Source organism: Panulirus ornatus, chromosome 67 (assembly GCF_036320965.1).
Source record: "Panulirus ornatus isolate Po-2019 chromosome 67, ASM3632096v1, whole genome shotgun sequence".
NCBI classification, from domain to species: domain Eukaryota; kingdom Metazoa; phylum Arthropoda; class Malacostraca; order Decapoda; family Palinuridae; genus Panulirus; species Panulirus ornatus.
This window is the reverse complement of record NC_092290.1, coordinates 19,582,228-19,609,976: the sequence shown is the minus strand read 5'-3', so window position 1 is coordinate 19,609,976 and position 27,749 is coordinate 19,582,228. Positions and strand designations below refer to the sequence as shown.

The following is a 27,749-nucleotide window of genomic DNA, read 5'->3' as shown; positions in this document are numbered from 1 at the left end:
ATATATGTGTCGGAGGTGAAGGGAACGAGGAGAAGTGGGAGACCAAATTGGAGGTGGAAAGATGGAGTGAAAAAGATTTTGAGTGATCGAGGCCTGAACATGCAGGAGGGTGAAAGGCGGGCGAGGAATAGAGTGAATTGGATCGATGTGGTATACCGGGGTTGACGTGCTGTCAGTGGATTGAATCAGGGCATGTGAAGCGTCTGGGGTAAACCATGGAAAGTTGTGTGGGGCCTGGATGTGGAAAGGGAGCTGTGGTTTCCAGCATTACTGCATGACAGCTAGAGACTAAGTGTGAACGAATGGGGCCTTTGTTGTCTTTTTCCTAGGGCTACCTCGCACACATGAGGGGGGAGGGGGATGGTATTCCATGTGTGGCGAGGTGGCGATGGGAATGAATAAAGACAGACAGTGTGAATTGTGTGCATGGGTATATATGTATGTGTCTGTGTGTGTATATATATGTGTACATTGAGATGTATAGGTATGTATATTTGTGTGTGTGGACGTGTATGTATATACATTGTGTATGGGGGTGGGTTGGGCCATTTCTTTCGTCTGTTTCCCTGCGCTACCTCGCAAACGCAGGAGACAGCGACAAAGCAAAATAAATAAATAAATATTTTTATTATACATAATCGCTGTTTCCCATGTTAGCAAGGTAACGCCAGGAAACAGGCGAAGAATGGCCCATCCACTCATATATATGTATGTATACACTAAACGCCCACATACACATACACATACATATACATTTCAACATATACATACATACACATGTACATATACTTGCTTCCCTTCATCCATTCTAGTCGCTACCCCACCTCACAGAAAACAGCATTGCTACCACCCCTTCTCAGTGAGGTAGCACCAGGAAAACTGACAAAAAAGGCCACATTCGTTCACAGTCAGTCTCTAGCTGTCATGTGTAATGCACCGAAACCACAGCTCTCTAACCACATCCAGGCCCCACAGACCTTTCCATGGTTTACCCCAGACGCTTAAGAGAGGTATGTGAGTTGATGTGCCTTTCTTCATCTGTTTCCTAGTGCTACCTCACTACCGTGTGTGTGTGTGTGTGGGGAAGAAGCTGCAGTTGGAAACAGAATTCTTTGTCATGGCATGGCCTTAAATGAAAAATATTAAGGCAAAAAATCCAAAGGAAAAAGTTTCTGAGGAGACAGAAAACTTCTTTTATAAAACTGGCAAGACAGATGTTACAAAAAATATGAGGTTCCAGAGTTTAACAATGTAAAATAAACATTTAGTGGCCCCTCTTCAAGCTGTTATAAGCTAACAAATGATAATGTGAAGCAGATGACAACACAAAAATGTTATCATAAAAATGGGCACTTTTCATTCCTCAGCAGAATTTGAAATAATCTTAACATAAAACCCCCCTGAAAACCAAGTACTACTTAACACTACACAAGATTAAACACCATGAGCCACAACACTCCATTTCCTGTCACCTCATGGCAACAGTGTGAGCATTTTACCATCACATACACACACACACACAGCCCCATATTCACTAAACCGAATTACCTCCAGCCTAACACTTCATTATTGATGAGTTTCCAGTCAATCAGTGAAAATACAATGATCTTTGAATTTTGAAAAATTATTATATTACTGATATAATGTCATTATACATGACCATTTTAGTTATTTGGGTTTTAGTGGCTTTTGGTTGTTTACTATTTTATTTTTTAGTATTTAACATGTTGGAAATGTGGCAACTACATTATAAAATCATAAATATTAACATACTTAGAACAGGATGAGGCTGGTTGTTTGGTTAACACTGTGGATGTGAAGTGTGACCACTGGCAAAAGTTTATCATGCAGGATAAACATGTTTTACACAGGATAAACATGTTTTACACAATCTTGGCACTGCACACCAGAATTGGGTTAATCTAATGTAAACTGTTCCTGAGGGCTTTTAGAAAACATTATCTCCTGATCACTTGATGTCTCAAAAATGCAGGATTATGTACAAGTTCATAGAAAATCGATCTAAATGTGTGAGCTTTGTTAATACACATATCAACTACCCACTAAAGATATGAAACAATACTAATTACCCAAGAAATATCTATCTATAGAAAAATACTCTAACATTAACTTAATGCTAATAATATAATGCAATCAAGTTCCTTTACTGTTACTCACCAGAAGAGAAGGCCTCGTGTTCAAAGGTTCAATGGACGGCAGTGTGTTGTATCAAGGTGTGTCATATGATATTTGGTATCAAAGGGAATTGATAGGATAAGTGAGATTGGACAACTTGGAAAAGAGAGGTAACATGAGAATGGTAGGGTTTTATGTAGTAATACTAATCTGCTTTGGGCCATTCTTTCGTCTGTTTCTTTACACTACCTAGCTAACACAGGAGACGGCGATTAGGTACAATAGAATATAAATAAAATACTAATCTGCAAACATCCAGCTTGTTCATTCATTAATGTATGATAAAAGTCACTTTCTAAATCACTCATAACATGGAGTTAAATTAAACTTTTTCACTGATAATACATCTTTCTAGAATTGACAGTAATTCAGGTAATTAAAATATCCACACTGGCAAGAATCATATGGAAGTACGAGTTACACATCTGTTAAATCGCATTAGTTGGTCCAGCAAATGCAATTTATTTGTTTTAAAAAGTGGTGCTGAGGTTTTGCAGACAAGTTGGTCAAGTGGATGCACTTGGATTATGGTAATAAAAAGTGGTGCTGAAGTTCTGCTGATGATTGCAGAAAGTGATCATATTGATGATGAACTAGGTTTGGCATTATTAAGTGTAGTCATGAAGACAATGGGGACCAATCCATATATGGTATATCTGATAATGAACTGCATGATGGCATTTGTAAGGATCATATCTTGTCAACTTTTATTTGCCTAATTAGACTTAACTCTCTCAGGGTCTAATATACTGTAGCAAAATCCTGCACCATCTTCATTTATGTATTATAGGCCTGCTGTAACAGATAAGTAATACTTTGCAAGTAATTAAGTATGCATGCTTCTTAATTGCTTTCATTTTGCGGCATGGCACTCGAGACATGTAATGCGCACATATCTGTCTGTCTGTCTGATTTATCGCTGGTTTTCTTTCCAGAAAAATTATGTGATTTTATCTGCTTATTACGTGGTCCCCAAATTCATTTTGTCACTTGCATATCATATATTTCATCCTTTTCATTCTTTATGTTAAACCATATTACTGAAAAAATATGTATAAAAGAAACATAATCTACATATCTTTCTACAGTAAAACCTTGATTTAACAGACTAATCGGGGAAAGGGTATCTGTTAATGCTGAAAGCGGTAAATCAAATGTAACCTCATTTCTGCGCCACATTTAAGTTCATGCGCTTTCCTTTAAGTCCTCTGTCACTGTAAGGTTTAATGAGTGGTATGATAGTTGGGCAGCAGGCACCTGGCGGCATGGGAATGCTTGCTGGGCAGTTAGAGGCAGGAGTCAGACTGAGAGAGAGGCCACCCATTTCCAGTGAAAGGATACTTCTTTATAATAAAACGGAGACACTACCCATTTTTTTGCACCTCTCAGAATCACTTGATGCCACTTTGAATTGTAAGGACTGCAAAATTATTTAATAGTCACAATTCTGAAGTATACAACCTGACCACGAGAGCTTGAGGCACTCTGAGACTGAAACCGAGTCTACCCCACACTACCAAATACAAGTGATATGAGATGTGCATGGTGTTTGAGGTTTTTTTTACTTTTCATTTTTTGAATTATTAATAATTAATGTACAGCGTTATCATTTGTCTGGTACAATGGGGGTTTACTGTGCCTTAGACTGAGAATAATACATTTTACCAAAACTTACTGTTAAACCCCACTAGACTGTTGGCCATGAAATGGTTTTCTTCTCCCATTCATCTCTGGTTCTCCTATCGGGGGGATTTTAGTGAAACTTTTGTTATAACCATTGATATCTCCACAACATTTGACATGGTTTGACAAGTATATGCTTTCTAAACTCTCCTGGTTCTTCTGCTTCTCTTTGTTCATTAATATGTTAAGTCCTCTCCAGTTGTTCCTCTGGGATATCTGTTTCCCATACTAAACATATTTCCTTTGCCTGCTTAAGGTTACACTACTACTGAAAGGTAACATTTGGCAAGGTTGTATCATGGTCAGTGAACAAAAAGTAGTCTATTTGAATACCTTCTCTCTTTAAAGGAGTCAATTGTTTCCCTTTTAGTGATTGTTGTGCAATCATGGAACTGCAGGAGCCCCATAAAAGGGAATGTGGGGTTATATAATTTTAAAAATCGGACCTTTGCAGTATCTCAGAATGGGAAAGGAATAACTTCATTGAGAGTAACATTTAATTGTGCTAAAACACTGTATCCTCCTGCATATCCATCTAAAAGGCATTAATTTTCTTCAGTTCAGTTTCAAAACTTCATAATTCAACCATGTAATAACATAATCATGAGCATATCTTTATCCTCCATCCTATCATATACACCTTGCATAATCAACACCACAATGTCTGCTTCTCAAAAGCTAGGGGCACTGTATACATGCCACAGTTTTCTTTTGTGTAGGTATTTTCAAACTACAAGGGTTTTATTCTCCCTAGTATGGAGTACTGCTCCATATTCCTGAGGTGGTACTTCCTCCACTTCTCTATTAACCAGTGTGAAATCAAAAGCCTTCTGTCTCATTAATTCTCCAGGCTTCACCATTCTTCAAACATCCTGTAATATTATGTTCTCTCTTTCTTTGCTGTGTTAATTTTGGCCTCTGTTCCCATGAGCTGTCTGCATATATCCCCACCCCTCAATGCAAGGACTCGGAGAATATGTTTAGTTGTTGCTTCCCACAGATTGTGTGGAAACTGGTCGCTTAAACACTGACAGTTATGATACCTCCTCCTTTACGTGAAGATCTACACTGGAATTCTCCCTTTCTTGCTTCTCTCAATCTTCCTACAATCTTTCTACCTTTGAGAGTTAGGTCAGAAAAAATCAGTGAAGCCCTACTTATCTGTTACATTCTTTTTCTTTCAACCAAGATGGTGTTTGATTGGGGCATGTTTTGCCTATGCCATGTTGGTCACTAAGAAAATCTAAATATAAGCACCCACAAGCCTATTTAGGGAATGTTCTGCTAAGTAATATGAAATACAATACAAGGCACAACCAAAGGTAGGTGGCAGGAGTGGGAGAATAATATCACATGCAAATGAATACATGACCTGGTCAATAAGATCTGCAAGGAAAACAATGTTTTTCCCTAATGACTCCTTTGCCACTTACATGGGACGGATCAACTGCATACAGATGTAAGTATTTTGTGGAAATCAATTCTGCAGCACTAAGATTCAGTGCTGGAAAAAGGCAGTGACATCTTATTCTCAGGGTAAGCAGCATACATATACATCACCACAGTGAAATGACAAATGAATTCTTATGAGCATTGTTAACAGTATAAAAGTCTGTTACTTTCTAGTAGTGAGCTATGTATCATATAAGACAAACACATAGTATAGCCTAAGTATACAAGTGTTTAACAAATACTTCAGTACATGTACAGAAGAGTAGAGTTCCTATTTCACTTTTAATGTGAGAATTTGAAAGAAATTCTCAAATGTGTTCTTATTCCACTATCACATGTCAAAATAATCCTACATAATACTAGTAAAATAAAAACTGTGGCCTGACCACAAAGTACTTATTACATCTTTTACTCTTTTAGCTTTCTGATTTCTTTCTGAAACCACATTTCAACATTCTAATTAGCAATCCCTTCTCTCTTGACTTACTTGTCTCCATTCATACCACACCCACTTTGTGCTTATTCAGTAATGAATTACAGATCAAACATATTTATATGTTTCATGTTAAAATATCTACCTTGCTCCATTTCAGTTCAAACTGAAGTTTGACAAGAGCAAAAACAAGACTTCAAGACCTCTCCACTAGTAATAGTGCTATCAAGACATGATGAACATGCACATACAAAATGTCCACTTTTAGTGTGGCATGCATTGCAATTTTGGACAGAACTCTTTACTGATGATAAAGTTCTCATAAATAGATTCAATTACTTGATGTTTGTAAATTTACAGTAGTTTTCAATTCTAATATTTGTCTCTATCCCTACCTACCTGAATACTTCCATGGTACTATGTGGTATCTGATCACAATATAAACAAATCTGAAAACTTAAAAGGGTGAACATTCTTGGTGCACAAGCATAGTTTACTCATTCTATTCAGCCATAAAAACACAAAATATTTATGGCCCTTCCACTCCTAGTATTTCTGTATAATTGTAGTTTTGACAACTCTAAAGGTGTGTTTATCAAATATCACCATTATGTGTGTAGACCTGCCTTGGTATAGCCCTGGATATCTTATCAATTAGAGAAACTGGATCAGTCAGATGAATGCTGAAGTGGTTCACGTGATGCGAGGGAGAACAACTGTCAGTATGGCAGCCAGTAAAGTTAGTAGGGTGTTGGAGCTCAATTCAGACGAACCCAACTGTAAATGTAAACATAAGTTCAAAATTTATTGTCATTTTGTAAAAATCATATACAAATAAAAAAGGAAAGAAATACTGATGCACAAGCATGCAGCAATGTAAAAGCACACTCATATCCTCCATAACAAGCATTACTACCTCAAATCTTTTCATAATAATGATCGTGGATGCTACCACCGATGTCAAAGAAAGCGTGGTATATTTTGCAGATGAAACCACAGTAATAGCCAGGATCAGATTATAACCATAAAATGCTAAAAGACCTGAACTGAATTTAATGGAGAAAAGTTGAAATGACATCACAGAAGGCCCAATCAGGACGATAAAGGAAAGTGGGGCAGACATCAAAGACCTACATGTCATCATAAATGAGATACTTGAATCCAATGAGCACATGAATAACATAACTGGTAAACCAAAGCACAAATTATGAAAGTAGAACTCTCACTATGAGATAAAAAGCTGATAAACATTTTTAAAATAAGCAAAATTGAAAAATGCTGTATTGTAAGGTCACTGACCAAAGAAGATAAAATGAAAACACTTGAGAAAATACAAAAACACTTCACTAGTAAAATAGAAGATATGGAACCAATGACCTACCATGAATGATTAAATGAACTTTAATTACTTATATATCCTTGAAAAAATAGATAAATACACACATATACATCCTCTAATCAATAACGAGTTAATCATAAAGTAAAGCTAACAAAAAATTATATTAGCAATACCTGTAAATTTTTTCAAAATTTACAGGCCTCTGAGATACATGGAGAAGCTATTAAGGGCTCTTACCACGGAGTTCTTAAATTTATTAAAGAGTCAGAAATGAAATCTTCAGATTTCAAATGGAAACATGGCAAGTGGTTAATATGAGTAGTGACAATTTCAATAGATGGGAGTCAAGGTGCTCAACAGTGTGCAACACCAAGCCAGGTATTTAAAGAAAACATCAAAAAAGTACTTCAATCAACTATAGTAATTCTTGTGATGAGGACAGCCCTGCCTCAAGTATAATCTCTTTGTATGTAGCCATAAGGTAAGCATTTTCTCTATTTTTTCCTTATTCATTTTTATTTATTTATTTTGCTTTGTCGCTGTCTCCCGCAGTTAGCGAGGTAGCGCAAGGAAACAGACGAAAGAATGGCCCAACCCACCCACATACACATGTATATACATACACGTCCACACACACAAATATACATACCTATACATCTCAACGTATATATATGCACACACAGACATATACATACATACACATGTACATAATACATAATTCATACTGTCTGCCTTTATTCATTCCTATCACCACCTCGCCACACATGAAATAACAACCCCCTCCCCCCTCGTGTGTGAGGTAGTGCTAGGAAAAGACAACAAAGGCCCCATTCGTTCACACTCAGTCTCTAGCTGTCATGTAATAATGCACCGAAACCACAGCTCCCTTTCCACATCCAGGTCCCAAAGACCTTTCCATGGTTTACCCAAAATGCTTCACATGCCCTAGTTCAATCCACTGACAGCACGTTGACCCCAGTATACCACATCGTTCCAATGCACTCTATTCCTTGCACGCCTTTCACCCTCCTGTATGTTCAAGCCCCGATAAAATCTTTTTCACTCCATCCTTCCACCTCCAATCTGGTCTCCTGCTTCTCCTTCTTCCCTCCACCTCTGACACTTATATCCTCTCTGTCAAGCTTTCCTCACTCATTCTCTCAATGAGTCCAAACAATTTCAACACACCCTCTTCTGCTTTCTCAACCACACTCTTTTTTATTACCACATACCTCTCTTACCCTTTCATTACTTACTCAACCAAACCACCTCACACCACATATTGTCTTCAAACATTTCATTTCAAACAAATCCACCTTCCTTCCCACAACCCTATCTATAACCCACGCCTCGCAACCATATAACATTGTTGGAACCACTATTCCTTCCAACATACCTATTTTTGCTCTTCAAGATGACGTTCTTGCTTTAAACACATTCTTCAACACTCCCAGAACCTTTGCCTCCTCCCCGCCCTGTGATTCCCTTCTGCTTCCTTGGTTACATCCACTGCAAAGTCAACTCCCAGATGTCTAAAACACTTCACTTCCTCCAGTTTTTCTCCATTCAAACTTACTTCCTAGTCAACTTGTCCCTCAACCCTACTGAACCTAATAACCTTGTTCTTCTTCACATTTACTCTCAACTTTCTTCTTTCACACTTACCTCCCAATCAATTTGTCCCTCTATCCTACTGAACCTAATAACCTTGTTCTTATTCACATTTACTTTATCAACTTCTTTCACACACTTTACCAAACTAAATCACCAACTTCTGTAGTTTCTCACCCGAATCAGCCACCAGCACTGCATCATCAGTAAACAACAACTGACTCACTTTCCAAGCTCTCTCATCCTATCTCTCCTTTTCCATCCTTGCCGCCTTATTTAATTCACTACTAAATATATCTCTTTTCCCTTCCCTTACTCATTTAATTCCTTCCTTGGTATCTCTAATTTTCCTTCCCTGCCTTCTAATTTAATTCCTTCCTCTGTATCTTGCATTTTTCCTGCCTTGCCTCCTTATTTAATCCCTCCATATTTGTCATTTTCCTTACCTGCCTTCTTATTTAATTTCTCCCATATCTCATTTTCCTTTCCTGCCTCCTTATTTCATTAATACTTCAATAGCACTAATTTTTGTACCCTGCCATCTTATTTCATCACCTCCTCCATATCTCTCATTTTTCTATCCCAGTCTCATTTAATCTCTCTCCATATCCCTCATTTTCTATCCCTGCCTCCTTATTTAATCCCTTCCTCCATATCTCTCATTTTCTTTCCCTCTCTCCTTTAATCTCTTCCTCCAAATCTCACTTTTTCTTCCCTATTTCCTTATTTTGTTCCTTCCCTTCTCCCTCCATTACCTTCCTTTCCTTGCCCCATCTCCCACATTTTCTTAATGCTGTATAATGAGTTTCCTTCCCTCCCTCAATTGCTTTCTCTCTCTCCATTTCTCAAAACATTAGTAGTACACAGATTGGTACAGGTAAACACCACATATGAGTACATCCAAACCTAACCTAAAGCAATGTACAGTACATACTTTATATAAAATAACATACTCTAAAATCTTAATTCAATACATACTGTGATGTAATAGTTGCAGCGATCTCCTTTACAGCACTCTGCACATGTCCAGTCTTTCCACCAAATACGTAAACAGTTGGGCATGTACTTTGTGATGGTATGAACGCAATCTTTTTTTGTGGCACAACGCTTACTAATGAAATGCTGCATAGGAGCACCAATTTCCCAGTACGGTGTGCCTGTGGGTATTACATAATATGGTTAAGTTTTAATGCTACTAACATGTCTCATGAATGAACTACTAGCATTTAATTCATTATTCAAAGAAGGAAAAGTACATGACATGGCAGAGACTGACAATCATAATTAAAAGTATTATCAGTAGTGAAGGAGAGAGATGAACATGGATCAATATGAGATACAAATATGGATCATTTCACTGAACTGGAAAATACTGGGAAAACAGTTTATAAAGAGCATGTAATAAAGCTGATAATAACTGGCTCAATTTTCAGTCACGAAGCTGTTTAAAACAGATAAGGTATGTGAGGGAATGAGTAAGTGGATTGGGACTGAATTTGGGTTGAAACACAAAAAAATTTATATTTCCATATTGCAATTTTTAATAAGTTATAAGGGAAAAAAAAGGTAGAAGGAGTAAGAAAGAAGAAAAATGTGAAGGAGTGGTAGGTGACTTTGCATGTGTTAAGGTGGTGCCTGGAATCATCTTACACTCTCCATGTCAGGACTGCTAGTCTTAGTTTTTTCTCATCAAAACGGGATTACTGGGCTTATTATAATTATTTTTTTCTGTGTCATAAAAGTACTCATGCTAACTTCTGTCCACTCAAACATTTTTAGATATTATCATGACAGAGTTCTGCAAATCTATGGTCTTTAGTCCCCAGCATTATGGAGTGCTAAGAATCTCTAGGTTTCTGCCTGACTCTACTGCCAATGAGAGGGAGGGCTGTGGCAGTAGTAGTGCCACTCTTCCCACGACCTTTCCCTCTCTGTTAGACCTTCCTCTTTTTCTCTTCACTATACCAACATTCGTGGTCTCTCTGGTAACCTATCCTCAGCTGAACACCATCTGTCTAGTACCTCTCCTAATATCGTCTCTCTCTCTGATACACTGTAGTCTAATGATGTTCTCATTGGTCCCTTTTTCATATCTAACAAAAACTTCCACTCACAATTCTGGTTCAAAGGTGGTGGTTGTGCTTCCAACATCACACTTGTTGCATGCCTCATGGACCTTGAGTCCCTAAACTTTGATGCTATGTGGCTCAAGGTCTGTTTCCCTACTGCCACTCTTTTCCTCTGTTTTGCCTATTGCTCTCTTAATTCTACAAATTTCCTATCTTTCTTCGACTATCTAAACTTCTCCCATGAGACTATAACATCCTCTCTACCTCGGGGATTTCAATGTTCTCCATAGGGAATGGTTGAATTTCCCCCATATGGATGGTGGGGAATTGAAGCCCTCATGTTCTCCATTTTCAATTATTTAAATCAAATTATCTCACACCCTACCCATATTCTTGACTGCTGTGACCACTCTCCTGATATTTTGGATTTGTTTTTCACCTATAGTCCACCCCACTGTAAGTAAACAATCTTGTCCCTAATTGGTTCATCTGATCACTCATAAATGTATCTATTCTAATGGGACCTCCCCCTCCAGCTGCCCCTTCTAAACATAAATACTGGCACTCAACAAAGCTAACTGGAATAACTAAAGTAATTTCTTTTCCGAATTTCCTTAGTTAGATTAGTCTCATATGTGGTGTTGCTTCTATCACTGCTAAACATACAGCAGAGGTTATTCTTGCAGGAATGGAAGCATTTATTCCCTCTTCCTCCAATACGACCTCTTCATCCAATCCATGGTTCAACTGTTCCTATTCTGAGGTCACTTGCATGAAGAATCAGACATATCGGGCTAGGAAAAGCTTTCCTTCCTTGGTTCCCAGTCAGCTTTTATCACTGCCCTTAATCAATGCAAGCACATTATCTGAGGCAAAGTGTTCCTTTATTCAAAGGAAGTATGAAAACCTCTCCTTGTCATCCACTGATAGGTCTTTCTCATCTTCAGTTAAGGGCATCTCTAACAACTTCTGTTGCTCTACCTATCCTTCACGTTTCCTTTCTGATGGTACCATAAATGTCTCTCCGATAGACAAAGCAATTCTCTTTGGTTCTCGTTTCTCCTCTAACTCCACCTTAGATGACTTAACATTCCTTCACCCCCTGATGCTCCTCTTACTAATCCTATCCCTCTTCCCATAATCTCTTTCCAGACAGTCCAAAAACTGCTTCTCTCTCTCTCTAGACACAAGCAAGGCTTATGGTCCAGATGGCATCCATCCGTGTACTGAAAGAGTGTGTCTCTGAACTTGCACCTATGCTTGCTTGTTTATCCCGTTTCTGTTTAAAAAACAAAACTGTCCATTCTCCTTAGATTCCTGAGAAGAGTGACCATTCTGAGCCCTTTAACTACTATTGTCCTATTGCTGTGAAATCTACCATTTACAAAGTCTTTGAATCCCTACTCAGTACTTTCCATTCCTCCAATCCCCTGCTTTTGTTTACTCACCATTTAGCCATTCTTCAACCAATTTCCTCAGGTACCCTCACACACAAACCTCTTTTGCAAGCTCACTCACTTTCACCAATCTCCTACTATTCATGTCATTTCCTCTTTTCCTAAAGCCACTACAAACTTAAACCCTTGCCTACATCATTAAGTGAATCAGCCATCCCACTAGCTGCACCTCTCAGCACATTTACATCCAAAAGTCTCTCCTTTGTATTCACACCATTTGTCTCATAACCTAAATATTCCCAAGGATCCCTACTCCACTTGCCCAAGTATATTTCCATAAGTATACTTATGTTTCTTTCTTAAATCTAATTTTTTTTAATACATATTTGCCATTCCCATGTTTGCGAAGGTAGCATAAAGAACAGAGGACTGTGCCTCAGAGGGAAAATCTTCACTTCACTTTTCTATTCCTTCTTTTGGAAAAGTAAAATCTGGAGGGGATAACTTTCAGCCCCCCACTCGCATCCCTTGTAAGGGGAGAATTTTCAGCCCCCCAATCGCATCCCTTGTAATCGCCTTCTGTGACACCAGGAATACGTGGGAAGTATTCTTTCTCCCATATAGCCTGAGATAAACCCAAGGATTCCCAATTATCAGTTTTTTTTCTTTTTTAGCACAAACGCCTCCTAGTTATAAACTCAACTGCCACATCACCAATATTTATTGAATTTACTGAATGTTTTCACATAGTCAGCATATCACATTAGAATTTTAATTATTCTCCAACACCTTGATGATCCCCTCCTATCCTGGTCTTATAAATCACCCCACCAGACATACATCAATCTCAAACTACACTCCTGAGACATAATCGAGTTATACTTCCTTGTCTCTTCTCTGTACACCATCCATCTCTGCAACATTACAAGCACAGGTTCAACGGATCACAAGATCCCTCATGCCCAATATGCAACTCCATACTGAGAATACAAAACATTTTACTCTTAAACTGTCCTGCACTCGCATACAAAAATACATCACCACACAATCCTTGACCTATGTATGGTACTCCTGATTGCTGCAGAGACCCCTAGGGATGGTGTTCCTAGGTAGGGAGGGAAAGGTAAATGGCATATGTCCCTTACACCTTCTTTAACATTCTTTTCAAAACAATGCACTTTGCATTATATTAGAGAGATTTGCTCCTGAAACACTTAAATAAATATAATTCCTGTATTCCTTATATGTTTATATCTAACATGATTTTTTCCCATTTTCGACTATGGAGAATATATTCACCAGTAAATGATACTCACTTCCCCACTTAATTTCTGAGAGGCAGTATTCCTCGCCAGTGTCGCATGACTCCACAGTGGTTGCACATTTTCCAGTATTCTCATCCTGGTCCTTACAAACATAACACCTGTTGCCAACAACTCCTGCAAAGCAGATAAGAAGTTTCATGATTATGACTTTTTGTGACATAACACTATTCGAGTGGTTAAGAACTAAGATTCATACTTATCAATTTCATGACGCCTTTTATCATGTTCACTGAAGTGCAGTATGTTCTTATATCAGCATCTCTGATACTCAAACAGTATATACTAAATATCAAAAACTAAACATCATAACCCAACATTCATTTTAGAGAAATATGTATGCCTGCCTAAATATTAAGTTAGGAACCGAGTTTAAAGAAATATTTTTTTTCACACGATTGCCGTTTCTTGCACTTGCAAGGTAGAGCCAGGAACATACAAAGGCCACATTTGCTCACATCCATTCTCTAGCTGCCATGAGTAATTCACTCGATACCACAACTACCTAATCACAACCAGGCCACAAAGACTTTTCCTGGTTTCCCCCAGTCGCTTCACATGCCCTGTATACCACATCATTCCAATTCACTTTATCCCATGCATGTCTTTCACCCTCTCGCATGTTCAGGCCCCAATCACTCAGAATCTTTATCACTCCATCTTTCCACATACAATATCGTTCTCTCCCTCCTACTTGTTGCCTCCACTTCTCATATATTAAGAATATTAAGAACATATGGTGTGGGAGGCAAGTTGTTAGAAGCAGTGAAAAGTTTTTATCGAGGATGTAAGGCATGTGTACGTGTAGGAAGAGAGGAAAGTGACTGGTTCTCAGTGAATGTAGTTTTGCGGCAGGGGTGTGTGATGTCTCCATGGTTGTTTAATTAGTTTATGGATGGGGTTGTTAGGGAGGTGAATGCAAGAGTTTTGGAAAGAGGGGCAAGTATGAAGTCTGTTCTGGATGAGAGAGCTTGGGAAGTGAGTCAGTTGTTGTTCGCTGACGATACAGCGCTGGTGGCTGATTCATGTGAGAAACTGCAGAAGCTGGTGACTGAGTTTGGTAAAGTGTGTGAAAGAAGAAAGTTAAGAGTAAATGTGAATAAGAGCAAGGTTATTAGGTACAGTAGGGTTAAGGGTCAAGTCAGTTGGGAGGTAAGTTTGAATGGAAAAAAACTGGAGGAAGTAAAGTGTTTTAGATATCTGGGAGTGGATCTGGCAGCGGATGGAACCATGGAAGTGGAAGTGAATCATAGGGTGGGGGAGGGGGTGAAAATCCTGGGAGCCTTGAAGAATGTTTGGAAGTCGAGAACATTATCTCGGAAAGCAAAAATGGGTATGTTTGAAGGAATAGTGGTTCCAACAATGTTGTATGGTTGCGAGGCGTGGGCTATGGATAGAGTTGTGCGGAGGAGGGTGGATGTGCTGGAAATGAGATGTTTGAGGACAATGTGTGGTGTGAGGTGGTTTGATAGAGTAAGTAATGTAAGGTAAGAGAGATGTGTGGAAATAAAAAGAGCATGGTTGAGAGAGCAGAAGAGGGTGTTTTGAAATGGTTTGGGCACATGGAGAGAACGAGTGAGGAAAGATTGACCAAGAGGATATATGTGTCAGAGTTGGAGGGAACGAGGAGAAGTGGGAGACCAAATTGGAGGTGGAAAGATGGAGTGAAAAAGATTTTGAGTGATTGGGGCCTGAACATGCAGGAGGGTGAAAGGCGGGCAAGGAATAGAGTGAATTGGATCGATGTGGTATACCGGGGTTGACGTGCTGTCAGTGGATTGAATCAGGGCATGTGAAGCGTCTGGGGTAAACCATGGAATCGAGAATTTACTTTCTTACATTCTATCACATACTCCCACAACTCCTGTTTCAGGAGTACTGCTACTCCTTCCCTTGCTCTTGTCCTCTCACTAACCCCTGACTTTACTCCCAAGACATTCCCAAACCATTCTTCCCCTTTACCCTTGAGCTTTGTTTCACTCAGAGCCAAAACATCCAGGTTCCTTTCCTCAAACATACTACCTATCTCTCCTTTTTTCACATCTTGGTTACATCCACACACATTTAGACACCCCAGTCTGAGCCTTCGAGGAGGATGAGCACTCCCCGCGTGACTCCTTCTTCTGTTTCCCATTTTAGAAAGTTAAAAAAAAATACGAGGGGAGGATTTCTGGCCCCCGCTCCCGTCCCCTTCTACAACACGCAAGGAATGCGTGGTAAGTATTCTTTCACCCCTATCCCCAGGTGTAATATATATATATATATATATATATATATATATATATATTTTTTTTTTTATACTTTGTCGCTGTCTCCCGCATTTGCGAGGCAGCGCAAGGAAACAGACGAAAGAAATGGCCCAACCCCCCCCCATACACATGTATATACATACGTCCACACACGCAAATATACATACCTACACAGCTTTCCATGGTTTACCCCAGACGCTTCACATGCCTTGATTCAATCCACTGACAGCACGTCAACCCCGGTATACCACATCGCTCCAATTCACTCTATTCCTTGCCCTCCTTTCACCCTCCTGCATGTTCAGGCCCCGATCACACAAAATCTTTTTCACTCCATCTTTCCACCTCCAATTTGGTCTCCCTCTTCTCCCTTGCTCCCTCCACCTCCGACACATATATCCTCTTGGTCAATCTTTCCTCACTCATCCTCTCCATGTGCCCAAACCACTTCAAAACACCCTCTTCTGCTCTCTCAACCACGCTCTTTTTATTTCCACACATCTCTCTTACCCTTACGTTACTCACTCGATCAAACCACCTCACACCACACATTGTCCTCAAACATCTCATTTCCAGCACATCCATCCTCCTGCGCACAACTCTATCCATAGCCCACGCCTCGCAACCATACAACATTGTTGGAACCACTATTCCTTCAAACATACCCATTTTTGCTTTCCGAGATAATGTTCTCGACTTCCACACATTCTTCAAGGCCCCCAGAATTTTCGCCCCCTCCCCCACCCTATGATCCACTTCCGCTTCCATGGTTCCATCCGCTGCCAGATCCACTCCCAGATATCTAAAACACTTCACTTCCTCCAGTTTTTCTCCATTCAAACTCACCTCCCAACTGACTTGACCCTCAACCCTACTGTACCTAATAACCTTGCTCTTATTCACATTTACTCTTAACTTTCTTCTTCCACACACTTTACCACTTTATATATATTATCCCTGGGGATAGGGGAGAAAGAATACTTCCCACGTATTCCCTGCGTGTCGTAGAAGGCGACTAAAAGGGAAGGGAGCGGGAGGCTGGAAATCCTCCCCTCATTTTTTTTTTTTCCAAAAGAAGAAACAGAGAAAGGGGCCAGGTGAGGATATTCCCTCAAAGGCCCAGTCCTCATCCTCTGTTCTTAACGCTACCTCGCTAATGCGGGAAATGGCGATTAGTATAAAAAAAAAAAAAAATACATATATATATATACATACACACACATACACACACACACACACATATACATATATATACATATGAAAAATGTAACAAATAATTTATAAAACTGAAACTTCTAGCTTGAAATGAAATGAAAAAATGAATGTCACATAATGGTTCAACCTCTGGCTATGGAAAAGGGAAATGTATAATTTATTTACACAAACGTCAATAGTAGTTCTCATCAATTTAACCACTGTATCAATAAGCTTCAATGTCTAAGCTACATTTTTTCCAATTTCACTATTTTCTTGTCAAAGCACCATGTATGAAAACTATCACTCCAGTAACACAACTATAAACATTTACTTCCCCTTTAAAAAAGTTCTGGGGATGTCTGTCTCGACACACTGTGGGACACTCTACTAAGGCATGTGTACGTGTAGGAAGAGAGGAAAGTGATTGGTTCTCAGTGAATGTAGGTTTGCGGCAGGGGTGTGTGATGTCTCCATGGTTGTTTAATTTGTTTATGGATGGGGTTGTTAGGGAGGTAAATGCAAGAGTCCTGGAAAGAGGGGCAAGTATGAAGTCTGTTGGGGATGAGAGAGCTTGGGAAGTGAGTCAGTTGTTGTTCGCTGATGATACAGCGCTGGTGGCTGATTCATGTGAGAAACTGCAGAAGCTGGTGACTGAGTTTGGTAAAGTGTGTGGAAGAAGAAAGTTAAGAGTAAATGTGAATAAGAGCAAGGTTATTAGGTACAGTAGGGTTGAGGGTCAAGTCAATTGGGAGGTGAGTTTGAATGGAGAAAAACTGGAGGAAGTGAAGTGTTTTAGATATCTGGGAGTGGATCTGGCAGCGGATGGAACCATGGAAGCGGAAGTGGATCATAGGGTGGGGGAGGGGGCGAAAATTTTGGGAGCCTTGAAAAATGTGTGGAAGTCGAGAACATTATCTCGGAAAGCAAAAATGGGTATGTTTGAGGGAATGGTGGTTCCAACAATGTTGTATGGTTGCGAGGCGTGGGCTATGGATAGAGTTGTGCGCAGGAGGATGGATGTGCTGGAAATGAGATGTTTGAGGACAATGTGTGGTGTGAGGTGGTTTGATCGAGTAAGTAACGTAAGGGTAAGAGAGATGTGTGGAAATAAAAAGAGCGTGGTTGAGAGAGCAGAAGAGGGTGTTTTGAAATGGTTTGGGCACATGGAGAGAATGAGTGAGGAAAGATTGACCAAGAGGATATATGTGTCGGAGGTGGAGGGAACGAGGAGAAGAGGGAGACCAAATTGGAGGTGGAAAGATGGAGTGAAAAAGATTTTGTGTGATCGGGGCCTGAACATGCAGGAGGGTGAAAGGAGGGCAAGGAATAGAGTGAATTGGAGCGATGTGGTATACAGGGGTTGACGTGCTGTCAGTGGATTGAATCAAGGCATGTGAAGCGTCTGGGGTAAACCATGGAAAGCTGTGTAGGTATGTATATTTGCGTGTGTGGACGTGTGTATGTACATGTGTATGGGGGGGGGGGGTTGGGCCATTTCTTTCGTCTGTTTCCTTGCGCTACCTCGCAAACGCGGGAGACAGCGACAAAGTATAAAAAAAAAAAAAAAAAAAAAAAAAAAAAAAAAAATATATATATATATATATATATATATATATATATATATATATTTTCATACTATTCGCCATTTCCCGCGTTAGTGAGGTAGCGTTAAGAACAGAAGACTGAGCCTTTGAGGGAATATCCTCACTTGGCTCCCTTCTCTATTCCTTCTTTTGGAAAATTAAAAAATGAGAGGGGAGGATTTCCAGCCCCCCGCTCCCTTCCCTTTTAGCCGCCTTCTACGACACGCAGGGAATACGTGAGAAGTATTCTTTCTCCCCTATCCCCAGGGATATATATATATATATATATATATATATATATATATATATATATATATATATATCCTCTTTGTCAACCTTTCCTCACTTCTCTCCATGTGTCCAAAACTATTTCAGAACACCTTCATCTCTCTCAACCACACTCTTTATACCACCTCTCTCTCTTACCATTATTGCTTACCCAATCAAACTCCCTCACATAACATATTGTCCTCAAACATTTAATATCCAACACATCCACCCTCTTTCACATTCCTGATCTGTACCCCATGTCTTGCATCCATAAAACACTGTTCAAACTAGTATACCTTTAACCATACCCATTTCTGCCCTCCCAAATAACCACCACTCATTTCCACACATCCTTCAATGCTTCCACGACATTTGCTCCCTTACCCAACCTGACTCATTTCTGTTTCCATTTACCACCATGTCCACTCCCAGACGTCTACAACACTTCACTTCCTCCAGTTTCTCTTCATTCAAACTCACACCCCATCTAACTTGTCTCTCTACCTTGCTTAACCTAATGGCCTTCTTTTTATTCATATTTACTCTCAACTTCCTCCTTTCAGAAGTCACCAACTTCTGCAATTTCTCACTTGAATCTGCCACCAGTACTGACATCAGCAAACAACAACTGACTCACTTCCCTGGTCCCCCCTCATCCTCTACAGATTGAATATTCACCCCTCTCTACAAGACTTGCATTTACCTTTCTCATCACTCCATCCATATCAGTTTAACAGCCGTGATGATTTCACACAACTGTGCCACAGACTAACCTTCACTTGGAACTATTCACTCTCCTCTCTCTCCAATTGTACTCACACCTTGCTAAAATCTTCTAGTTTATACAGTCACCTTTAATCCCTGTGCCTTTATACAGTGGCACTATACATACATTCCATCAATCCTCAGAAACCTTAACATGACTCATACACACCAAAAATCCTAACTAACCAATCAGCAAAAGTCTTCCTCTGTCTGAAAAAATTCAACTGAAACAGCATCCACTCCAGCTGCCTTACAACATTTCATCCTAATATGTATGGCCTTCCACCTCTTCTTTCTTCACCAAACCACTTTCCTTGACTCTCTCACTTTGCATACCACACTGACCCAAACATCCTACAGCTATAAACCTATCATCAAATACCTTCACCTGTCTTTCAAATTACTCACTCCATCTCCTCCTCTTTTCATCACTACCTGTTTCCACTTTCCCATTTGCCCCCTTCAATAATGTACCCATTTGTTCTCTTGCTTTTCACACTATTGACCACCTTCTAAAACATCTTATTCTCCCTATTTTTCAACACCTATACCTTCCTCTTTATCTCTTGCTTCTTTTTCTTATGCATCTCCCAGTCTTTTACACTTCTTCCGTGTAAGTATTACCTATATACCCCCTTTTTTTTCATTTTTTTTTCCAATTTTACTTCATCATTCCACTACTCACTACCCTTTCTTATTTGCCCACCTACCATCTCTAACATAACACATGCATCTCTTTTACAATGTACATGCAGCACTGCCTTCCCAAATACTTCTTGTTCCTCATCCACTCTCCTAGCTTCATTTACTAATCACCTTTTGCCATTCTGCACCCAATCCAATCTTTTCTGATATTGCTTCACACAAGTCTCCTTTCCAAGCTCACTTCCTCTCACAACTTTCTTCTCATCCATAATGTTTCCTCTTTTCCAAAAGCGTCTACAAATCTACATCCTAGTCCATAGTATGTACAAAGTAATGATCAGACATTCCACCAGCTGGCCCTCTCAGCACATTCACATCCAAAAGTCCCTCTTTTGCATACCTATCACTTAGTATGTACGTGAAATTAAAATGAAAGTAAAACCAATGCATTCTGTTCCACATGAGAGCAGTACCAGTATAATTATGACTACACATGACACTGATCTTTCTTTGAATACAATCACACTGGGCTCCATTTTGTGGTTTACCTCTCAATCTCTCTCACTCTGTTCTTCAATCCTCTCTCATATTTTTCATTCTTAAGTTTCAGTTGAACTACCATCTGCACAACTGCATAGCATTCTTTGTTCCTTTATCAACATTATTTTAAGTTTATCTTGTCAAGTTACTGTTAGACACACACTTTGACAAAAATATTGTATTGTATTTTGTTTAGGTCAACAAATTAATTAAACAGTAAAAAATATCATTTGTCAATTAAATAGGATGAATATACATCAATACATACCTTCTTCCTGTGGGAATTCTGTTGTATACTCATACTAAAACCCTCACTTATAATTCTTTCTAAAAGTGTTGAATAAACCATAATAGGCTGCCTTGAAGATCCACTCTGTGGAATTGTTTTATTATATCTTCAAGTAACACTGTGAGCTTTCTTTAAATTAAAGAACACCATTACCATATTATGATAAGCAAATTCTCTCTGTCAATTTACATGTGCATCAAGGGATCTATGGTACACCGAAACTTTCTAAACTAATATGGAATAATATATAATTATTTTCTTCAAGGTACCCAATCAATCTATTATCAATAGTTTTTAACCATTATTTTGGAAAGACAACTGGCCAGTGCAATTGGTGTATAGCTTGTAACAATGGCAGGCTCTTCATTGGGTTTAGGAAAGGCAAGAATATGGGATCTCTTCCACCTTTACATGAGTACAATATACTTACCATCCAAATTAAGCTAAACAAATCCAACATGAATTCTTTGGAGGTTTTAGTTAGAGTTCTTTAACATACGGCATAGTAAACTGTATTATCCCACTATCCATCTTGGAATCTTACAGACACCCTCATTGGATGAGTTCTGAGGATTGCGAAAGTGTTGGCTTAAATATAATGACTTTTGCAACAGTATCACTATACAACCCAACCAAACCTAACCTGGGTCAGCCCAGTTTGGGATAGCATAGATTTTTACCACCTTGGTTTGGGCTAATTTGAACTGAACATTTCATGCTTTATCTAGATGGAGAGAGATAGGGGCTACAACAGAATACATGAACTGACTCATTGCACAGTGCATGGTAGGAAAAGCATTCTTTAAATGATAAAGCTCATAAGCTTCTCATCATAAAATTCAAAGTGAAGCGACACCGGGTAATAACCCATTTGTATTGTACAGGGAGGAAGTTTTAACACTTGTAGGGCCCCACCTCTTGAACAGTCCCTGCTATCATACAGCCTCTTAAATTTATATTTGCTGTCTGCATTAATCATGTCCTCTGTCATTCTGTTCCATTCATCCACCACTCTCATACTATATAAGTATTTCTTTCCATAATTTTGAAGAAGGCTCTTACTTAATTTCATATAAAGTCCTCTGGTTGCTCTATCTCTATATCTCAAAGAACTGTTGTCTGCCCATGTCATTACCTCTTCAAAATTAAAAGTTTGTCATCAACCCCCCCCCCCTCTTATCTTTTCCAAAATGGGTAAAATTATATTAAAAGCCTCCAGCATTTCCCTACAACTTGGCTCTTTTAATTCTGCCAACTTACTTAATTTTTCCAAATTACCAAAAAGAAAAGTTCTTGGAAAATATGAAATAATTCTCCCCTCAAACTCTCATTCTAGCAGTGTCTATTCCCTATTGAAGTTATCGGTAAAAGGGAAAAAAATGATACAATTAACTTACTACTAACTTATTCATTTGGCAGTGGTTATACTGTCAGTGCCAACATTGATGGGTGAAACTTTACTGAGCTATTATTAAATTTTCTTTATTTACACTTCCTTACTGGCTTCAATGACCTTCCCCTAGAGAAAAGTTGGAAAAAGTCTTAAGTTCCACATGGAGTCATGTTCACTTTGGTTACTTGGTGATTTTCTTCTGTAAAGCTATTGTACTCTTTAGAGAATACAGTAGAAAAAACAGCCATGGCTCATGAATTTAGGCATTATAATTTACTGGATATTAAACAAGGCAACAGTAGCATATCAGGAAACTGTGGAGTTACGTAATGATACAAAGGTATCACACCTGCAGGTTATCATCCAAACCTCTGTGCATTCAAGATTTATCTTAATTTTCAGTATTATAATCAAAATGAACTGGCTGCATCCATAACTTAGTACAATGACAATAAAGTGGTTGCCATGCAATTCATGAGTACAAAAGTTTCATGGTGTTATCTACTATTATTTTGGTTACTAGGTAGAGTCAGAAGAGGTTTTTAGAGGTTTGCTTGATATTTTACTAATGCTTTATCTGATTCTTTGTTAACTACTCCCACCTATCCCATGATATATATAATCCTTACTACTATTGCCTTACTTAAAATTGTTCAATGAAACACTCGTAATGCTCAGATTCATGCTTCATACCTGTTACTATATTCTCTACACACTAAACTAGAACTACGGGACAAAATCACTCAATAACGTAAGCTAAAAATGTGGAAAAAGACGCTTTTAAGGGAAAGTTTTTGCAAATAATGAGATTCATGCAAGTGTCATTTCTGATCATCAAAATGATTAAATTACACTTTCATTTCATCCAGCGGGACCACTGGAGAGCTCTAGCACATAACATTCTGAAGTGCAGGGAAAGTGTAAGGTTCAAACAGTCAAAGCAAAATAACTTCTGCTAACCCCCACCCAGAGGAACTGGCCTTCCCCCCCCCCCCCCCCCACTACAGCCCATCAAATAATGAGCTGATGGGAATGTCAGTTATATAGTTTAACATAAACAAATTTGCAAGCCTAAAAATTAGCAGTATTGATCTTGTGCGACCACCAATGCCATTTATATAACTGACGGCAAAATCACAATATTGTTATAAACGCTTAAAAGAAAATAATAGATAAATAGACAGAAAAAGTCATGGGTAATGGTAACGAGGCTAAACTGGTACTTTCCACCATTAATGTGTTTGTCGTCTGTATGTAAATGTAACAATAGCTTTGTCCTTACAACTAAATATTCTAAGTTATTTGCCCTCGAAAATTACACACAAGGAAATAAATAGCCATTGGTGTCTGCTTGTCAAATCAGACATTCTCTTCGGGAAAAAAAGAACACGTAGGATCCAGCAGTGTTTTCAGTAAACTTATGATTACACTCAACTAATTGCATGATTATCTAACTCTAGACGAGAAAACACACCTATTGAGACAGGTTAACTGTCCTACCTGCAATAAAGAGAGCCAGGAGGACCCAGTTTGTGATGAAGGGCTGGGCCATTGTTATGATGGAGCCCGTTGAATGTTCTGTCTTCAAGGCCTTCACACGTTACATTCGGCTGTTATCATCACATTTATCCCACCCTAATCATCAAATCACCACGGTAATTACTCTAGACTCTCAGCACTATATGTGGGATAAAAGAGTCTGCTGAGATAGAGGAGATAAATCGGCTACAGTTCGTTATATGAGGCAGTGTTATGAATGGCTGGTGTTGACGCCTGTCAGCCAACCTCTTTCCAGCCACCATCATGGCCAACCATTTTATTCCCTAAAATTCAAAAATTACTCACCATAAGCCAATTACATATGCAAACTGCCCTAAGGAAGTCGAAATATTTATTCCAAAGTTGTAGAAAATTGTTTCCGTTTATAACATAATTCTAGTATGTCTTGCGGAAAATTATGACGCATTAAATGGGACTTCAAGGTTTACCTGATATTTTCTATGTTATTTTATGATTAAACAAAGCCGTAATCAGTGTATTCTTCTGTACCTGTAATATAACATTAAGTATCAACTGTGAAACGACTGCGGTTTATCTATATATGCAAATATGTCGAGTGATTTTGTCTTCTAACCGTTGAAATCCTCACTTCGTAAAAAGAAATTTAGAATATCTTTTTTCTTTAACTAGGGCGGGCAGGGGCAGCTAAATACCCAAAGGCAGGCCATCTCATTAACGCGCTAAATGTACAAATGCATAAATATATACACCTAACCCTGGGTCAGGTACCCAGTTTATCAACCAATCCCGAGGATGGAGGAACAGCTGGGTTGACTGCCGCAACCAGTATTTGAACCTATGCCTCACGGGGTCTGTTAAACAAAGAGAGTGGGAGACCAAATTGGAGGTGGAAGGATGGGCTGAAAAGGATTTTGAGTGATCGGGTTCTAAACATACAGGAGGATTAGAGACGTGCTAGGAATAGTGAAATAGAACGACGTGGTATACCGGGGTCGACGTACTGTCAGTGGACTGAACCAGGGCATATGAAACGTCTGGGGTAAACCATGGAAAGATATATGGGGCCTAGATGTGGATAGGGAGCTGTGGTTTCTGTGCATTACACATGACAGCTGAGGCTGAGTATGAGCAGATGTGGCAATACCCCTTTATAGAGTATTGAAATACAGCATTTCCTTTAAACCTCTGAGATAAATGTTGTTCTTTGAAACTGGAATAACTTAGTGTTCAGTCGTCCTATTACAGATTATAATATATATATATATATATATATATATATATATATATATATATATATATATATATATATATATATACCTTATTCGTTCATGTAAGAGATTGTTATTACAACTTAAAAGTCTGGATTCTTAATATTGTACGGTTTGGATAGAGTAGACCATTTTTTCCTAAAAGTCATTTAGCACCATTATATTTGTTACTTTTACGAGAGAGACGCCGAGAAAAATGGTCGTTAGCTTGTGTCCGCTGCTGTTTGCTGTGGGAGTGTATAAAGGTATCCTGCAGCAGCCACACCTTAGGCGAGTCCAAGTCATGGAATCAGGGGAGTCGTGGTCATGCCACAAATGTCATATACACCACAGTTTCTGCGTGATATTGCTTCATGAAGATTGTCATTCAAGTCAGCCATTTAGTTCCGTATTAATCTTGCATCCGTGGTCTACCTTGCATCTTATGATGAGCTCAAAAGTCAGGTTTAAAGAATGATTAGATTGTTCACCTACATTGATGAATTCAGATTTTCGTTTTCATTTTCTTTGAATAGGAAGCTGTTATGTTTTTATACTAGTTCTTGGCATTTGGTGACTTCAACGCCAATTCTTACAGCTGTAGTGATCTGTAAAAGACCCATCTCTCAAGATTCAGCTGTATCCCATCATACCAACCATTCATTTTGGACTGGGTACAGGAAGCCAGACTACTGATTCTGGATTTTTGTGCTTGAAACCAGATGATTATAAACGCTGATGATTACTCGTTAAGCTATTAAAAGACAAACAAAAAATGAAGAGCATATTTGATAACCATTTATAAATTGACATCATGTTTGAGAAACCATATGGCCATAGAAGGAAGGCTGGCTTAGAGCTGTAGGGTTACATATGAGCCATTGATGGGAGAATGATGAATGTTACGTGTTTCCAACATGTATTAGTGCACTATCCCCCCCCCCCCACCACCACCAAATTCTTGGTGATAAGTGACTGTTGGGTCACCAGTCAGTGATGGTGTGCAAGTGAAGGACTGGTTGCTGGTGATGTGTGGTGGATGGTGACAGTGTTGGGTCACCAGTCAGTGATGGTGTCCACGTGAAGGACTGGTTGCTGGTGATGTGTGGTGGATGGTGACTGTGTTGGGTCACCAGTCAGTGATGGTGTGCAAGTGAAGGACTGGTTGCTGGTGATGTGTGGTGGATGGTGACAGTGTTGGGTCACCAGTCAGTGATGGTGTCCACGTGAAGGACTGGTTGCTGGTGATGGATGGTGGATGGTGACAGTGTTGGGTCACCAGTCAGTGATGGTGTGCAAGTGAAGGACTGGTTGCTGGTGATGTGTGGATGGTGACAGTGTTGGGTCACCAGTCAGTGATGGTGTGCAAGTGGAGGACTGGTTCCTGGTGATGGGTGGATGGTGACAGTGTTGGGTCACCAGTCAGTGATGGTGTGCAAGTGAAGGACTGGTTGCTGGTGATGTGTGGTGGATGGTGACTGTGTTGGGTCACCAGTCAGTGATGGTGTCCACGTGAAGGACTGGTTGCTGGTGATGTGTGGTGGATGGTGACTGTGTTGGGTCACCAGTCAGTGATGGTGTCCACGTGAAGGACTGGTTGCTGGTGATGTGTGGTGGATGGTGACAGTGTTGGGTCACCAGTCAGTGATGGTGTGCAAGTGAAGGACTGGTTCCTGGTGATGGGTGGATGGTGACAGTGTTGGGTCACCAGTCAGTGATGGTGTCCACGTGAAGGACTGGTTGCTGGTGATGTGTGGTGGATGGTGACAGTGTTGGGTCACCAGTCAGTGATGGTGTGCAAGTGAAGGACTGGTTCCTGGTGATGGGTGGATGGTGACAGTGTTGGGTCACCAGTCAGTGATGGTGTCCACGTGAAGGACTGGTTGCTGGTGATGTGTGGTGGATGGTGACAGTGTTGGGTCACCAGTCAGTGATGGTGTGCAAGTGAAGGACTGGTTCCTGGTGATGGGTGGATGGTGACAGTGTTGGGTCACCAGTCAGTGATGGTGTCCACGTGAAGGACTGGTTGCTGGTGATGTGTGGTGGATGGTGACTGTGTTGGGTCACCAGTCAGTGATGGTGTGCAAGTGAAGGACTGGTTCCTGGTGATGTGTGGTGGATGGTGACAGTGTTGGGTCACCAGTCAGTGATGGTGTGCAAGTGAAGGACTGGTTCCTGGTGATGGGTGGTGGATGGTGACAGTGTTGGGTCACCAGTCAGTGATGGTGTCCACGTGAAGGACTGGTTCCTGGTGATGGGTGGTGGATGGTGACAGTGTTGGGTCACCAGTCAGTGATGGTGTGCAAGTGAAGGACTGGTTCCTGGTGATGTGTGGTGGATGGTGACAGTGTTGGGTCACCAGTCAGTGATGGTGTGCAAGTGAAGGACTGGTTCCTGGTGATGGGTGGTGGATGGTGACAGTGTTGGGTTTCTATTAGTCGCCTCCCACGACAAATGGGGAATCCTTCCTACTTTAGTAGCAGATATACTTGACATTGTGGCCTACTTCAACAAAGTCTCATATTCTACTACAAATATTATCTTTCTG

General features: G+C 39.7%; 2 protein-coding genes across 2 annotated transcripts in view; one reads left to right on the top strand and one right to left on the bottom strand.

Moving 5' to 3' along the window:
- The window catches only part of LOC139747138 (nuclear transcription factor Y subunit alpha-like), a 211,476-nt gene that overhangs the window by 29,414 nt on the left and 154,313 nt on the right, over nt 1–27,749 (top strand). The window lies entirely within an intron of this gene.
- On the bottom strand, nt 623–24,236 carry cold (coiled). Its single transcript, XM_071659063.1, has 4 exons — nt 23,934–24,236; nt 13,497–13,619; nt 9,693–9,871; nt 623–6,541 (listed from the first exon to the last, which is right to left on the bottom strand). Exons 1-4 carry the CDS (start codon nt 23,983–23,985, stop codon nt 6,458–6,460), a joined length of 438 nt encoding a protein of 145 aa, XP_071515164.1. The 5' UTR covers nt 23,986–24,236; the 3' UTR covers nt 623–6,457.

What these genes read in the sequence shown, in the direction of transcription:
- cold (XM_071659063.1), bottom strand. Translation starts at nt 23,985, where the DNA reads ATGGCCCAGCCCTTCATCACAAACTGGGTCCTCCTGGCTCTCTTTATT. An exon ending in CTCAGAAATTAAGTGGGGAA is followed by an intron (nt 9,872 to 13,496) that starts GTGAGTATCATT and finishes TAATACCCACAG; the next exon opens with GCACACCGTACTGGGAAATT. An exon ending in GCTGCAACTATTACATCACA is followed by an intron (nt 6,542 to 9,692) that starts GTATGTATTGAA and finishes TTACATTTACAG; the next exon opens with TTGGGTTCGTCTGAATTGAG.